At 34.8% G+C, this 17,543-nt stretch overlaps 2 protein-coding genes across 2 annotated transcripts; both read left to right on the plus strand.

Moving 5' to 3' along the window:
* The first annotated feature begins 374 nt into the window (after positions 1–374).
* Positions 375–1,961, plus strand: LOC125826636 (trimethyltridecatetraene synthase-like). Its single transcript, XM_049505990.1, has 2 exons — positions 375–1,241; positions 1,311–1,961. The coding sequence occupies exons 1-2, from the start codon at positions 375–377 to the stop codon at positions 1,941–1,943; spliced, it is 1,500 nt and encodes a 499-aa protein (XP_049361947.1). The 3' UTR covers positions 1,944–1,961.
* A 9,357-nt stretch (positions 1,962–11,318) lies between these two features.
* On the plus strand, positions 11,319–16,163 carry LOC125826626 (uncharacterized). The gene is made up of 5 exons (XM_049505979.1): positions 11,319–11,709; positions 12,390–13,597; positions 14,378–14,524; positions 15,255–15,371; positions 15,457–16,163. The coding sequence occupies exons 1-5, from the start codon at positions 11,415–11,417 to the stop codon at positions 16,057–16,059; spliced, it is 2,370 nt and encodes a 789-aa protein (XP_049361936.1). The 5' UTR covers positions 11,319–11,414; the 3' UTR covers positions 16,060–16,163.
* Positions 16,164–17,543: the final 1,380 nt, after the last annotated feature.

Here is a 17,543-nt window from a genome sequence, read left to right on the forward strand (position 1 = left end):
GATAGGGTGCAAACCATTAAAAATGATAGGCTGATGTGTAAAACACATTACTCTAAAAAGTCGTATACATTTAATTCCTTGCAATATTCTACGGTCTAATTCACTAATTTCCATTGCTGTAGAGTTTCCAGGAAACTACAAACTAATTATAATACAATATGTTAGTGCTCACTTTTCAAATCTTCTGCTCTGACTGCTGCATAGTTGTATGACTTAACATAAGTTTACAAGCCAGTGTCATTTTCACTCTGTAGAAATTGGCTACACATAGTCAAAAGTCTCAATTTCAGTGTAACTCCAAATCCCACCTACTTCTTCTATAAATATATTTGCCATACTAAATAAACTTGTCATCATTCATCACAAAATTAAATATGGAGGTTTTTCTAGCCTTGGCAGGACTAGTTGTATTAGCTTTTCTCTGTAAAATTACCACTTCTCGACGCCCAGTTAACCGGAAGCTACCACCGGGTCCAAAACCATGGCCCATCATTGGCAATTTGAACCTACTTGGTCCTATCCCACATCAATCTTTTGACTTGCTTTCCAAAAAATATGGAGAGCTGATGCTACTGAAATTTGGCTCCAGGCCAGTTCTTGTGGCATCATCTGCTGAAATGGCAAAACAGTTTCTAAAAATACATGATGCAAATTTCGCCTCCCGTCCTCTGTTAGCTGGTGGAAAGTATACAAGCTATAACTATTGTGACATGACATGGGCACCGTATGGTCCCTATTGGCGCCAAGCAAGACGAATTTACCTGAACGAGATATTTACGCCAAAAAGGCTAGACTCGTTCGAGTACATCCGTGTTGAAGAAAGGCAGACCTTTATTTCCCAGCTAAATTCTCTTGCTGGGAAGCCATTTTTTCTGAAAGACCATTTGTCACGATTTAGCCTCTGTAGCATGACAAGGATGGTTTTGAGCAACAAGTACTTTGGTGAATCAACAGTTAGGGTGGAAGATTTGCAGCACCTAGTAGACCAATGGTTTTTACTTAATGGTGCTTTTAACATTGGAGACTGGATTCCATGGCTCAGTTTGTTGGACCTGCAGGGGTATGTGAAACAAATGAAGGCTTTGAAAAGAAGTTTTGATAAGTTCCACAACATTGTGCTAGATGACCACAGGGCTAAGAAGAATGCAGAGAAGGACATGGTGGATGTCTTGTTGCAGATGGCTCAAGACCCTACTTTGGAAGTCAAACTCACAGATGATTGTGTCAAAGGATTAATGCAGGTTAATTTCTTTCAATTCTAGATTTTCTCTTGTTTTAGACAAACTTTTAACCTTACTAAACTATGGCAGGATCTACTAACCGGAGGAACAGATAGCTTGACAGCAGCAGTGCAATGGGCATTTCAAGAACTTCTTAGACAGCCAAGGGTTATTGACAAGGCAATCCAAGAGCTTGACCAGGTTGTCGGAAAGGAGAGATGGGTAGAAGAGAGAGATTGTTCACAGCTATTGTACATTGAAGCAATTATCAAGGAAACACTAAGGTTACATCCTCTTGGAACTATGCTAGCACCACATTGTGCTATTGAAGATTGTAATGTGGCTGGTTATGACATAGAGAAAGGAACGACCGTTCTGGTGAATGTTTGGACCATTGGAAGGGACCCCAAGTACTGGGATAGAGCAGAAGAGTTTCTCCCAGAGAGGTTCCTAGAAAAGGGCATTGACATGGATGGACATAACTTTTCCTTCTTGCCATTTGGCTCGGGGAGAAGGAGGTGCCCTGGCTATAGTTTGGGACTTAAGGTTATCCGAGCAACTTTAGCCAACATGTTGCATGGATTCATCTGGAAATTACCTCAAGGTATGAATACAGAAAGCATAAGTGTGGAAGAACATTATGGGCTCACAACACATCCAAAGTTTCCTGTTCCTGTGATCTTGGAATCTAGACTCTCTTCACATCTCTATTCCCCTAAGTGAAGGAACTTTTGGATTACTATTAAACATGAACAACTTTTAGGTTTTTGTCTATTCTGTTTTTGGTTAAGTTTATACAAGAACAAAATAAGACATATATGAATAAAAATAGTTGTTATATCGATTATGCTTTAATATTTTTATTGGACAAGCACTTTCAATAATCCACAGCCACCACTGCACTTTCTCACTATAAAGACAGAAACAAAAATATACTACTTCTTTTCAACAAAGGTGGGCTGTCAACTGTGCAAATACAACTAGAGGAATAAAGTCATTTCAGTTTCAAAGTGGTCACTTTAACCTTCAGATTTCACTAGTTTACTCAAAATGAGGACTAAATCAATATCCTCAGCATATCGCTTTGAAACACAGTATTTTTTTGTTTTCACCCAAATTCTTCAAGTTCTAAGTCAGTTGAAACTTGAATAATCTGCTTTCTAACATTTCGCCCATGATAAATACCAACAAAAGATGATGCAGCATTTTCTAAACCCTCAGCAATGTCTTCTACAAAAAGCAATTTTTCTCTCTTATTAGCTGAATAACAAACTCGAGGTACTCTGGAACCTTGTGCCGGAAGTCAAACTCAAAAAAACCTTCCATTCGTAATCTCTTTGAGATAAGACAAAACAAATTGTGGTTTCTTTAAATTGTACTGAGAGATCATCCCAGAAATTGCAATCCTACCATAGAGGTTTATGTGCAAAAGCACCTCATCCAGCATATTTCCTCCAACGTTCTCAAAGTAAACATCAATACCCTTAGGGAAATGCCTTCATTTTGCAAACACACAGTTAGAGAAGCACATCATTCCACAGAGTACTAAATTACATGTTTCAAACTCATAAAATTGGTTAATAAATTTTAAACATTTATCAATGCGCTCTGAAGTCTGGAAAGTCCTTCATTTTGCAGTGAGAGACAGATGAAGAAACATGTCACTCCACAGAAAAATAATTTTTTTCTCAACCTAACCAAATTTAACATAGAAAAGTACTTGCTTCTGACTCATAAAATTCAATAATTAATTTCAGCATTTGTCAATACCCTCTAGTAAATGCCTTTTTGCAGACCGAAAAAAAAAAATCATTCCACAGAAAAGTAATGTTGTGAAGAGTTTATGTTACGGAAATATCGTAGCTTAACTAACACAATCACACACAAGGCAAATAAAGAAGAAAAATAACATAAAAATTTAACAAGGTTCGGCTAAGCCTAATCCACGAGACAAAAGTAGAATGTTTCCACTATGAAAGAAAAAAGATGTACAGTCATATGAATCCCCAACTACAACCCTTATATATGCATCCCAAATCTACAAAAGAAAGGTTTACTCAACCTACAAGAGCAATATGTTTTTCTTTTCCAAATCTATTAGGACAATGTATTTCCTGAACCAATAGAAATTATGAATTTTCTAAATATACAACGGAAAAATTCAATACGTCATTAACAAATCTTTCCCTCGACTTGAACTCTCTTTATCAACAGGAACAACATCTCTCTATCTTGCCCTTATCCCTCGAAAGTGCTCTACTAAGTACTGCACACACCAATCAAGTTTGCAATGCCTAATGTCATGTCCCGCCACTATCGGAGCCAAATTTTGCAGCAAAGAAGACGTAGAGGTTTCTAGAGTCAAGTAGAGAACTCTAGAATGCCTTAGAAATTTCAAGAAGGCCTTGGAGACTTCTAGGCTATGTAGAATTCTCTAGAAAAGGGGCCAATGTGTAAATACTCTAGGGACTTATCATGTAAATATTAATTGCACTTTAGTCCTTAGGAAGTAGTATAAATAGAGGTGCCATTCATTTGCAAAGGCATCACTCAAGTGAAAAGCATTCTCCAAAGCAATACAAAAGACTTCTTCCAAAAACTCTCTCCTTGTTCTTTCTAAGTCTTTCCTTAAGCATTCTCTTAGCGATCTAAGTCTTAAAGGCTTTCTTGAGTTTACAAGATCTTGAAAGAGTAGTGAGTAAATTGTCAAGGGCCACACGGAACTTTAGCCAACACTCTAAGTCCGTGACACTAAACTTGTTAATAGTGACTACCTTGGTCATCATATCAGTCGGATTATCATGTGTACACACTTTCTTTGCATCACAAACCCCTTTGCGATCTACTACCTAATTTGTCCCTTTGGCAATGAATCAAACTTCCATGTTTGATTCTTGTGAAAAGACTCAATCTCTTCGCCCATAGCACCAACCCACTACCCACTTATCTTCTTCTGAATTAGAAATAGGCAACACTACAACAAATATGATATATAGCTACGAAATTATTAGCTACGACATCCAATTCGTCACTAATTGTTCGCTTTTAGTGACAAAATTTACTTTTCGTGCTTAAATATATGAGACACATACTTTTAGTGACGAAACAAAAAAACCGTAGCAAAGTTTCATCTACTAAAGTTTCCCACCAAAAAATTAATTGGCGCCATTTGTTAAGTAGTGTTAGTCACGAATTTAAAGTTATCAGTGACACATTATTTCGTCACTAATAATGTATCTAATTCATGACAAATTATTTTGTCTTAAAATTTATTGATTTTTTTACCCAAAAAAATTTCATCTAAAAAAATATGTTGTTACAATATCGACAAATTAGAATTCGTAGTTAAATATTATAAGTTTTAGCTATAAGAATTTAACTTTAATTATGATATTTATTTTCGTCACTAATAGTATAAATAATTGGTGACAAAGATTTTATTGTCTCTAAACAATCTGTGATTCAGTGACAACAAAAAAATTGTCACAAAATATGTAAGGTGTTAAATAGCGACGACTTAAAATTTGTAGTGAATAATTCAACTATTTGCTACGAAAAAAATTCATAGCTAAATACAATTTTTTTGCTACAATTGTTCATAATTACAAGTGACAACTTACAAAAGAATAATATAAGTGCTTCATAAGAAATAGACAGAGTCCTTTCTTTAATTGGCGAGGAAAAATATTAAAACCAACGAATTCGGTCCATTTTGTAAAAATGAAAAAGTTCAATTCATGAATTTTCTTAAATTACACAATTATGCATCATTTCAAAAATACAATCCAGGTTATAAGTATCGTGAGTGGGGTACGATTCTGCCACTAGATCACTAATATTTGTTGGTTTAACACTTTTATTTTTTTATTTGATACACTTTTATCGATAAAGACGAAAGAAAAAATAATTCTCAAGTCTTGGTGCTAATTCTTGTGCGTGTCTATTGATTTGTGATTGGTAAACTGCATAGACTAAGTCGATCTATTTGCTTTTGTCTAAAAATATGTAGTTATTTAATAGTAATTCCACAAATGCACGTAGATCAACTATACAGAGATAACATCGACTTACAAACTTAGACTTTGCAAAGGTGCGAAATATTTCATGAATTTCTATTAACTTTTCCATCAGTGTAAAAATTGAAATAAACTAAAAAAATGAAAGCACAAATGAAAGAAACGAACAACCTAGGATTTCAAATATATTATGATGAAGTACTATATATAGTTATGGGTATCAATGTTTTTTTCTACAAAACAATTGATTTACTGACCGAATTGAACCGATTATTCAATTTTTTAAATAAAATTGAAAGTTTAATTTTATTTAAATTTATAATTGTACTATATAATTTTTAAAATGTATAAAAATAATTGAATAAAATAACAGAAATGTACTGAATATATTTAAAGATATGTTAAAAAATATAAAGTTTAATTAAAATATAATCTACATTTGAATGAATTGTGGGTGGTAAATTTCATGCAGTTGTGTATGTGTATAAATAATCATATAGTATATTATATCTACAAAAGTTAAATTTGAAAGAAGTGAATGAGTAGAAAATAAATTAAAAATGAGAGACAAGAGAGAGTTGATCTGACGGTAAGCACTCCTCATTTCCAACCTTAAGGTTGTGAGTTCGAATCCCCAAGAAAGCATGATGTGGGAGCTCCTAGAGAGGAGTTTAAAATAAATTTGAGATGGGGGGCGGGGAGGATAATAGGAAAATTAATCTTTTTTATAATAATAAAATTGTCCCTAATTAATACATTTAATAACAAAATAATTTTTGGTATATAAAATATAGTCATTAGCAATAACATAATTTTGTCGGTAGTAATAACCTTTTTAGTGACAAAACATACTATTATCTACAAAAAATATACTTTTTACGACAAATGAATTTGTCACAAATGTTTAAGCATTTGGGGACGATATTTCTTTATATAGTTAATATAATACTTTTAGCGACGAAGCACTAAATCGTCTTTGTATACTTTTAGAGACACACATTTAGTGACGACTGAGCGACGAATTATTTTTCGTCTCACAAGAATTTTAGTGACGAAATATGATTTATAAACGATAAAATTATTTGTCCCTGATAATCGAATTTGTTGTAGTGCAAATAGCCTATTTGTAGCTAGTAGACTCAAGCATGTCAATGGTCTATGCAACTGACAAAGCAAATTCCACAAGATTTGCATATCCAAAAAGATTTTCATCAATTACATGTGCAAACCTTTTCAGTCGGTTGATCACTCTCTTCTCGCTGCATGTTGCAATGTTATTCAGTTGTTGTTGTATAGGTGCATCAACATTATCATCTTGATTAAGGTTTTGCACCTCCTCCATTTCCTCCGCTCTTGAACTTCTGAGTTGAGCTAGTGGAAATTCAACTTTTAGCTTTACATAGTCACAGACACCACAACCTGTTTCTACTATTGCCTTTTTCCTCAAACTGTTCACTGAGATAGATTCATTACATGTCATATACCTACTGACCATTAACCTTGGAGTCTTCCAATCTATGCACCACAATCTATAACCTCTCACTCCAGTTGCATACCTTAGAAATATACACTTATTTGCTCGTGGCTCAAGTTTAGTCATCCATCATATGAAGATAAACAGGACAACCAAATATTCTTAAATTTGAATAATGCAAATCGAGCCATACCTTAGAACGAGTTTTGAACTCAATTGTTGTGGATGGAGATCTGTTAACCAAATAACAAGTTGTATTGATTGTTTCAGCCCAAAAGTACTTGCTAACACAAGTGTGAAAAGACGCTTCATGCCCTATTACGAGGTAGTTTGTTCATATGTTCTTTAACACCATTTTGTTGTGTTGTTCTAACACAAGTGTGGTATCACATTATGCCTCTCTACTATAGAAATCATTGAGCTTTGAGTTGTAAAATTCCAACCCATTGTTGGTCCGAAAATGCTTAACTTTCCTTTGTCTGTCTCTCAATCATCGTCTTCCATTTAACAAATGTTCGCAATGCCTCATTTTTTTCTTTCAAAAAATACATTCATACTATTCTTGAGTAACCGTTAATCAAAAACATAAAATACGTGGCACCACTCTTTGAGGGAATTTTGTTTGGACCCCATAAGTCTGAATGTATATGGTCTAACTTGTCTTTGGTCTTTTTTTTTTTGCCTCTTCGTTGAACTTCACCCTTATTTGCTTACAAAGATATAATGCTCAGAAAAATTCAAAGCTTGATTTTTGTAGCCACCTAACAAATTTCGCTTGCTCAACGAAAGAAAGTTGCTTGTCACTCGTACGACCATGTGCAATTGGCACAACTAAAACTGATTCAGATCACTCTTTTGAGAAGCTACATTTGCTTCCCCCGACTAATTCGGATCACTCTTTTGAGAAGCTACATTTGCTTCCCCTTCAAGTACACTGGCTTGAAGATTATTAATACTATCTAGAATGTAGCTTACTCTTAATGAGTACCATGGACCCTTTACACACACTCAGTGTCCCATTATCTCAATGAAAGTTATATATCTAATCATCCAAAGTTGAGAGAGAATCGAACTATTCTTCATTCGAGGAACATATCAACACTCAATGTTTCCGATAATATCATCAAACATTCTTAGTTACCTATCTCATCTACTGCTAATGGAGTATCATCGCCTAAGTAGACATTCTCATTCGTTTGCTTGTAAGTTGCAAATCAATTCTTGTGTGGACACATATAATAAGTTGCACCAGAATCAAAAACCAAGAAATTATGCCTATGACTAAAACTCACAACGCAAACTTCTCTTATATAGTCATTGTTATCAGAATTGGTTCTAGTGTCAACAATAGAGTTATCAACTTTCTACTTCCCTATTTTATCCTTAAGCTTAGTAAAATCTCCTATAGTGACTCTGCTCCACGCACTCATACCAATTCTGCTTCATTGCTCTAAACTTCAATATGGTGTTTTTCTACTAAGTTCTTCCCCCTACTCATAATACCCTCACCCTCAGTCCTATTATCCAGAAAGTTGTTCATAAAACTCTTTAGATTTTAGTGCATTACTAAAATACTGCCTTTCTTGTATAGCAACGTATCAACAAATGTATCATAAAATGATGGTAAGAAACATAACACGATCAAGGCCTGATCCTCACTCTCTATTTTGATATCTATGTTCTCCAGGTCCAATATCATTAAATTAAACTAATCAAGGAGAGTTTTAACCAATCTACATTTGTTCATGTGGAGATTGTACAACCTTCTTGTTGGGTAGAGACGTTTTTTAGGATAAGTTCGTTGACTTAATGAGGGGATTGTCCGTTTAGAATTTAGATTGCCTGAGATGAACAAGATGTTGATTGGATGGATGACTTGGTTTGAATAGCAAGTATCATACTTTGTATTCTGCAATACAAAAAGATAACTTAGAGTTTTAATGCATGCAGTAGTGACACTTGAAAGTGAAACATGTTTGGCATTTTCACTTGTAATCGATGAAATAGTTAGTTACGATATTGATTGACTGCTAATTGTGATTTATTGTTGTTTTAATATAGGTGTTCAATGTACTCGATAAATTGATCTCTTCTGACTCTCAACTGTTTGCCAAGATGGAGAATGAAGTAAGAATTGTTTGATGTATGATGTATGAGGTTTTCACCCGACCCTCCTCGGCAGAAAATTACACAAGGTAATTCTTTACTTTTTATGTGTACGTTTAGATTTTGAGTCACCCTGTATACAAAATTCACTTTGATGGAAATCTTAGATTCGTCATTGTTGGCAGATGTGTGATTCTGATCAAAACATTGTGTGCTTGGATTCTCATCTAAAGTTGATTGATTTTGAAGATGAAGACGACTCAGGTTTTTCCTGAAGAATGCACAAGAAGTATGTGGTTTAATGTTCATTTAAAAGTGTTAAAGAAACCATTATGATGTTTGATTTTTTTTACAGTACTATTTGTCGCTAATATCCAAACACAACTTACCAGTGCATTATTTGTATTTTAGGTCAAGCTTTAAACACTTTATTCAATCTGTGTATCAGGTGGTTTTAGAAGCATTGAAACTCCACCTTAATGAGCTATTGACTACAAAATGAGGCACTAATCAGGTAAAAACCTATCTAAGCTTCTACTACTTGGTTAATGTTGACCTCAAATAGCCATTTACTTATATGAATACAAGGTAATGTTGATGATTGTTAAAATTATTTCATCATAATTATTTTACAACTTGTGCATTGATTTCAAGTGGAACTCCATATCTAATCTAGATATTCTGTAATTTCTTAGCTCTCTTCTATTTCTATTCATTGTAAATAATGTTGTTGAAGCTTATTTTATCTTAATTTCATTGTTATCTCATATTATGTACAACATGGAGGGAACTTTTTTTTTTTTCAAGATAGATCCACTACTGCTGAAGCAATTATTCAAAAATGAAGTTCCTCCTCCTTGGATTTTGAATTCAGTTGAGTCCAGATTATTCGTCACTAAATAATGAGCGTTTTTAAAATTATGATTATTCAAAAGTATTTTGTACTACTTTGATCTCAACCATAGTTCTTACGGAAATCACATACTTTTAAGGCAAAATTACAATCTATCCCTTAAAAGTTTATAATTACATAAATTCCTCAAACAAATACAATAATATAAGCACTGATACATTAATCTGATGCGCGAGATACAATAATATAAGCGCTAATACATGCACGAGATACAATGATATAATCGATGATACATTAATCTGATGCGCGAGATACAATAATATAAGCGCTGATACACTAATTTGATGCGCGAAAATGAGAGATTTGTAAAACTTATATAGGATAATGGTAATAATTAAATTAAAATGTGAGATTTTTGTAATTTTTCCAATAAATTTACCTCAAAAATTAAAATGTTGGGCCCATGCTTAACACCGACAAGAACCATCTAGTATATATATATATATTTGTCAAAAAAAAAAAAAACAACTTTGTTTGACAAAGCTTTACAAAAACATGCAATGTCCTGTCTCCTGTCCGGCTCTGTTTGGCTATCAGAGTATTTTAATTATCAGACTACATTTATTAAAACACTCGTGAAATATTTGCATATTAATTTAAAGATATTTCAAGTAAGATAATAATTTTTGCTTCTAAAATTCTAAACTTTCACAAACCTTTTTTCAGTTAAGCTTAATGTTCAAACAAAATTTAAAGTTAAAATATTAATTTTATAACTTAACTTCAAAACATAATTTTTTTTCAACTCAACCAAATATTGTCCAAACATGTACGTACATCTCAAAGTTCAAATGTCTTATTCCCATTGGAAAATATTTAATAATATAATTCCAAACACACTTGTCCATTTAGCATTCAAAATCAGTCTTTTCAAACCTACGGTGGAAACACAAAAGGCCAGTGGGACCCTAAAAGAAGGAAAATCACAATGAAGTAGATAGCAAAATCGAAACCATCGATAAATGGCGTATCTCCAAATGAGTCTGATTGTATATAATTTAAATTAGTTGAAATTTTAGTGCGTTATTAAATATCAGATTTTGAAAATCTGAAAAACAAAAAACAAAAACAAAACGCCACGCATAGAGTACCATTTGGGTATAGAAGAAATGCTAGTATTTACTTTTTAGAAAATAATATTTTTTCACTTTATTTTAAAATTAATATTCCATCATAAAAAATTCAAATCCAATTTAAAGTTCATTTTAAAATTTAGAAAACAGTTTATAACATATTTTCACTCATTTTTTTTATTTTTAAAATTATCTTCAAATTTAAATATATTTACACATGAACATTATTTCAGATATTATCAATAAAAAACATAACATAACGCTTGGTTCAACAATCTTCACCCATACTCGAAGTCCCTATTCTCACCGCCCACACCCCTACTTAACTCTTGACTCTTGACTTTCATAGTAATCTAAGATTATATACAAATAATTTTACTTATATAAATAACCCAAAAATAGATTTTTTTAAAAAAAATTATTATCAAAACGCCCCTACTAATTAAAGAAGACCCACGGGTTTCCAGAATAATTACCCACAAATCCGCCTCTTCTCCTCTTCTCTTGTACCCCATATAAAAGGCGCCATTTGCACCCCCACCCCGATCGTTTAAAAACCCCTAAACCCTCAAATCTCTCTTCACTCAAAGCTTCTTACATTGTCATGCGAAAATGATTTCTCGTGGATACGCAACGGACACTCAGTCGAAATCCTCCGATATCGCCGCCGCCGTACTCGCCGCCTCGTCGCCGCTGCAGATCCTCGCTGCGTGCGACGCCGTTGAGTCGTTTCTACACAAGCATACAGCTGACCAGACCCGATGGTTCTTCTCCATCACTTTCCCAACCCTAATTTGTAAAATTTTCGGCTTCGATGAATCTTCTTCTGCTTCAGTTGCTGTCAAGTCTATGTCTCCTTCTGGATGGATAGATATCGCCGCTTTATCCAATGATTCTCAGCTCGCAGGTTTGCTTCTGAAACTCTGCGCGTTTCAATTTCTGAGCTGATTGCTTTGTATTTACTTCCGTTTTCTTAGATTACTCCTTAAAAATAAGGTATAATTTCTTATAATCTTATGTGTTTTAGGATGCTCTTTAACTGTTTATATATTTATCATCACATTGTCGTGAATAGCAGTTAGAGTTCTTAGCTAATTAAGTTGTTTTTAATGCCATTACTTGATGACTATCTAGACTACATATTTCTGAAAGCGAATTTATAAGCCGCCACATTTTCTAAGATTTTCTTATAATATCCTTCGGTGTTGTGTGGCATTTTTGTTGTATGTTTTATCTGCAAGTTGCTATAGTTTGCAGGTAGAATTTCAGCTAATAAATTGATCTTTTCTGCCATTATTTGGTGATTATCGTGAATTATTCATCTAGAAAGCTAATTCAGAAACCTCTACATCTTTTGGAATTTTTCAATTTTTTCGCGTATTGCAATGTTTTAGTCATTTTATTTTATGTTATCCCAAATGTTCTGGTTTACAGGTAGATGTTCAGCTTATTATGTGAATTTTATGTGAACTTATAATCCTTCTTTGCTTCCAGAAAGTTTTTTTTTTAATTTTTATTTTAAAACTATTTTTTTATGTTCTTCAATGAATTGTCTTTGTTTTTTTGGTAACATTTTATTGTTTACAGGTAGAATTTACAGCTTATTATCGCCCACTGGTGTGTTGCTATCTTCTATTGTGGCTGCGGATGGGTTGTCTCTGGTTAAATATGTATTTCCTGTAGAAAGGTTACCCGAATGGGTTCGTTATATGCTTCAAAATGAGAGAGATTCTTTGGTTTTGTCTGACTTATGCCCGTTGTTCAAAAATAGGTTGAAGGAGGACTCAGTTAAGGGTTCTTCATTTCAGGTTCAGTTGAATGTGTTTGAATATTACATGTTCTGGTTTGTCTATTACCCTGTTTGTCGAGGTAACAGTGAGGGCCCTCAAACTGTAAGTGTTAGGAGAAGCAGAAGGTTTAGATTGGAGAATTGGGCTTATTCGATTCCAGGTTTGTCAAGCACCAAACGTGGGATGGAGCAGAACAATGAGGGCGATTTGTATATGCGTCTCTTGTATGCATATCTCCGTGCATATGTGCCTGTAGCTGATATGAAGGCACATCAACCATATAGGAGCTCACTGCTTCACTACTCTTTTTCCTATGGGACTCCAATTGTTGAAAAAGCAGAGTTCTTGGTGAACACTCTCATACATTTTTGGTTAGTTGATAATGATTTCTCACCATTGCCTGTGAATTTGTGCAAATCGTTTGGTATGACATTCCCTTTCCGGTCAGTACTGGGTGAGATTCCTCCTACTTCAGGATTAGGTGAAGTAGTAAACGTGTTTGTCAAATATCTGAATCTAAGTTCGATCGCATCAAGTGATAGAACTGACCAGGTTGACTACACTGAAAGTCCTAAGTGGAAGGTTGGGGGGACATTCAATGCTTCTCAGTCAAGAAATGCTGTTCCCTTCGTGGATGCTGGTAATTCTTGGAACTCGTGGATTCAGAGGCCATTGTACCGATTTATATTGAGGACATTCCTGTATTGTCCAATGGAAAGTTCTATTAAGAATGCATCTCAGGTGTTCACCTTGTGGGTTAGTTACCTGGAGCCCTGGTCTATTTCTATGGAAGAATTTGCAAAACTTGATTCAGATCTGGGGAAGTCTAATAGAGGGACATTAAAGGAGGTTACCCCATCAATGCCACATGGTTATACCTCTTCTTGGCAAGATTTTGTATTAGCTAACTACTTATACTACAGCTCTTTGGTCATGCATTTTATTGGTTTTGCCCACAAGTTTCTTCACACAGATCCAGAAGTGATAGTCAAGATGGTTTCAAAGGTCTGTTCCATTTTCAAATCTTTCCTTTTGTTGGTTACTATTGTAGAGAGGCTTCTGGTGCATATCACTTGGGTGTTTGTTGCAATAATGAACGGCTGACTGCATGACATGTACTGCCAGTTATGTGCATGGTCGTAGTTTGGCATGTCTGGTCTCAATTAACTTTATACGACTACTTTAACTTTCACTAGCCAAATGAGAACTGCTCCAGATAACACGAGTCTTGTGGTTTCAATTTCAACAAATACTGTGGATTTTCATATTGGCAATTGTTGGTAATACTAATTACTTTTCTCTGTTCTTTGGAAGTGTTTTTGCGCACTCTTGAAGAGTCTGATGTTATAACTCGCATGGTATTAGAGGACAGAAGACAATGGTCTTAGCTGCCTTGCCAAAACCATGAATCATGGTACAATTGAATGTGGGATTGTAAGATCTAGTGGCACAGTTGCCTTGAGTATAGCTGTCATCTCAGTTTTGCTAATATTAGAAAGAAACTGTGAACAGACTGGAGCATCTCACCAGGAGCTGTTGATCAAAATATTTTGGACCAACTTCTTTAATTATGTGTCTCAGAGCATATGTTGTTAGTTTAGTGCTCTGTGCTGCCCTGCCCTTTAGACCATATGTTGTTACTCTCCAGCGTTCTTTAAAATCTGTGTTGCATGTCTTTATCCTTATTGACTTTTAGATTAGTTAGGTATTCCACATGCTTTTATTTCAGCTTTTATTTTACTATCGTTCTCCTTGTCCCTTTCTAAACTATGATTTATTGTGCAGGTGATAACAATATTAGCCTCATCTACAGAACTGATGGACCTCATAAAAAATGTGGATATTGTATTCCATTCGAAACCAGCTGGATCATCTAAATCAATGCTTAATGCTTTGCATAGATATGTTCCTGCTATTCGTGAGCAATTACAGGTACTCTAATAGCTCGTCTTACCAGTGCTTCCTTAATTCATTGTTAGCCGTTAGCACACTTCACTTTGATCTTCCCTCTTAGTGATTAAATGAAATGTATTCTCATTTTACTGATAGAAATATCTTGTCAGCAAGCATCAAAAGTAAGTGAAGAAATGCCGACCCCTGCAACAGTAATAGTGGTTACAGTATGATACATGTAGATGATGTGTTGTTCCCTTAAAGTAATGAATGAAGATAGAAAAAAGATATGAATAACTTTATATTATTTTATCTTATGTGCCCCAATCTTCACTAGCACATTTCAACCAACATCTCTGAGCCATTTGGAGAGACGAGGTTAGGGGTTGAAATTTGATTTCTGCTTTCATAAAGAGAGGAGTAATTTATGTGTATTGTGTTTACCATTATGAAACCTATAACCGTCTTCCTAAATTAGGTCATGTAGCTTTGAAATGGTCTTACTAAATTATGAAACTGTCTCTGAATGCAAGTATTCTTGGTTAATCTTTTTAATATAAATGTCCAAGTGTCTAATGAGCTTGCCCATGCGTAGGGCTCATCAGATTTTCCAGAAAGTATTAGCAACATTTGTGTAACCTTTCTAGTAGAGCCTAATTGCATGCATACCCGTGCTAGCTCCAATAGTCATGAACCTATGTTAGGGGTGTGAATACCTTCACTTGCTATGCTTCTTTCCAATTCTTATATTCATTTGCCATTGTGTCAGGACTGGGAGGATGGCTTATCTGAGACTGATGCTGATGGTTCTTTTTTACACGAGAACTGGAACAAAGATTTACGACTCTTCAGTGATGGTGAAGATGGTGGACAAAAGTTGCTTCAGGTGATCAAAATTTAGCACTCCAGATGTTCTGTGTAGTTTGCACTTGTATGTCTGTGTTACTAACTTAGGCCAAACTGTCTTTCAGCTGTTTGTATTGCGAGCAGAATCTGAACTGCAATCAATTGGCGGAGAAAATCTTTCTCAAAACCTCCAGGGTTTGGATAGACTGAAATCCGAGCTGTGCCAGTTATTTGGTGGCCCTATTATGAATCCCTTGAGTACTCCAGAGACTGTACAATGTGAGTACATGCGAGATGAAATCTTTAAGCCCAGGAGTTTTGCAAATAGAGCAATGGTCGATATTAAATACAAGGGTGATTGGATGAAGCGGCCCATCTCAGACGATGAAATTGGGTGGCTGGCAAAGGTGCTTGTAAAGTTATCAGGCTGGTTCAACGAGAGTCTTGGGTTGGGCCAAGTCGAGAGCAGCCAAGAGAGTCCTTCTTGGTCATATGTTGACGTGTCCAGTGATGCAAGGAGTGTGTGCGGACCCATGGAAGTGATTAAAGTTGTGTTGTGCTCTTTCATTTCCTGGCTTCTTATGTTACGTGGAGCTGGTGTGAGGTTCATGAGAGAGCATGGTGTCAGGGTGAATCTCAGGGTCTTAGCATCAAAGAAGGTGGTAGTGGTGTTGCTTGTCATTGCTGCTTTCAGTCTACTCAGGAGAGCTTTTTTCGGAGTTGGGTAATGTTTACATGGGAGATCAAGCAACATAACAGAATGAACTCCTCAAATATAGGTCTAGGACTGAACCAAAAAAGAACAGAAATACTCGGAGAGTGTGTGATAGAGAGAAAGAGAGAAAAAAGAAAGGAAACAAAGAAAAAGCCTGCTTGCAAGGTTTCGTTTTGTTCTGTTTGTAAATGGACTTATCTTGTGCAGGATGGAGAATTTATATAGCAACTTGTTTGTTTGTAGCCTTCAGTCCTTCCACTTGTTATAAATATTGTTCTTTCTCCTAGCTGAAGCAATAAGCTTTCTTGTGCCTTATGAAGTACAGTGCACCAAAACCGTCACGAGCTGTGTCTCCTCTAGTCACAACTAGGAATCACGAAACCTTTTCGTTGAGGATGGGATTATTACTGCTCCTTTTGATTTACTGTTAAACCGTGGTAAAGGGAAAGAACTGTTGCAGATTGTTTTATTAGATTCTTAAAGAGCTTGGAACTTGTCTGGAAAGTTTCACCTCTTTGCGTTCCTTGTTTTCTGATTATACTGCCTTCTTGGTACTACGTATTTTGGTAAACTCAAAAGTCAGCTCACAGGGATTAGTTAATTGAATGTAAATTAAACTGCCCATTTGGGGCAAAATATTTGTTTTTGTGTTCTTCAAAACATGTTTATTGAGTAAAACAAGATAATTTGGTTTTCCTTTTAAAAGAACCAGGTCTTTCCTTAACAGATCCAATACGTGAAGTCGACATGGAGAAAGAAGAATAGGTATACACCATACATATATACACATCGGAAAAGTAGATGGGAAATTCTCTCCCTGATAACAGTGATGCAATCAGTGATTTCACAAAGTAAGTTTACAATAAAAATAAGTAAACATACGAAAAAGTTAAGAGGATTCAACATCTACTATATATACATGAAAAACAATTTTAACCTTGAATATACAATGTAACTTTCCATCGAGGAAGTTTCAAAATGAACCTACTCGCTTCCCCACTCCCTAGTATACGTAAACGGCAAATATTTGACATTGTATTTAATACAACTAGCAACAAGATTAATATTCTACATTGTTACTATGACAGACGCACAAAATCAACTGCACATCTTGAACTGCCACCTTCATGTCTGAAACAGTGCCGGCTCAATGCTTATAAAAATTAGGCATATGCCTTAGCCCCCAATTTTAGGGGGCCTCTAATTTTTACCACAATAAATTATGTGTTAATTTTTTTTATAGAAAAAAAATAATTATCTAAGATAAATATATTTTTCTTAAAAAATATATATATTATTTTATTCACCTTAACCTCAATAAATAGAAGAAATCAAGAAAAAAATGTTTTGTCTTCTTACATTCTCTTCACTAACTCTCGCACTGTAATTTTCTAGACTCCTTTTATACTATAGGTAAGTTAGAGCTTTATAAAAAATATGAATAAATAGTAAAAATCATGTTTTGGATAAAGTGAATTACAAGCCTGTTTAGATTGA

Source organism: Solanum verrucosum, unplaced genomic scaffold, assembly GCF_900185275.1.
Source record: "Solanum verrucosum unplaced genomic scaffold, falcon-dt-bn FXZP01000060.1, whole genome shotgun sequence".
NCBI lineage: Eukaryota > Viridiplantae > Streptophyta > Magnoliopsida > Solanales > Solanaceae > Solanum > Solanum verrucosum.

Coding starts and splice junctions, on each gene's coding strand:
- LOC125826636 (XM_049505990.1), top strand. CDS start 375: ATGGAGGTTTTTCTAGCCTTGGCAGGACTAGTTGTATTAGCTTTTCTC. Junction 1,242..1,310: donor GTGTCAAAGGATTAATGCAG/GTTAATTTCTTT, acceptor AAACTATGGCAG/GATCTACTAACCGGAGGAAC.
- LOC125826626 (XM_049505979.1), top strand. CDS start 11,415: ATGATTTCTCGTGGATACGCAACGGACACTCAGTCGAAATCCTCCGAT. Junction 11,710..12,389: donor CAATGATTCTCAGCTCGCAG/GTTTGCTTCTGA, acceptor TATTGTTTACAG/GTAGAATTTACAGCTTATTA. Junction 14,525..15,254: donor CTATTCGTGAGCAATTACAG/GTACTCTAATAG, acceptor CCATTGTGTCAG/GACTGGGAGGATGGCTTATC.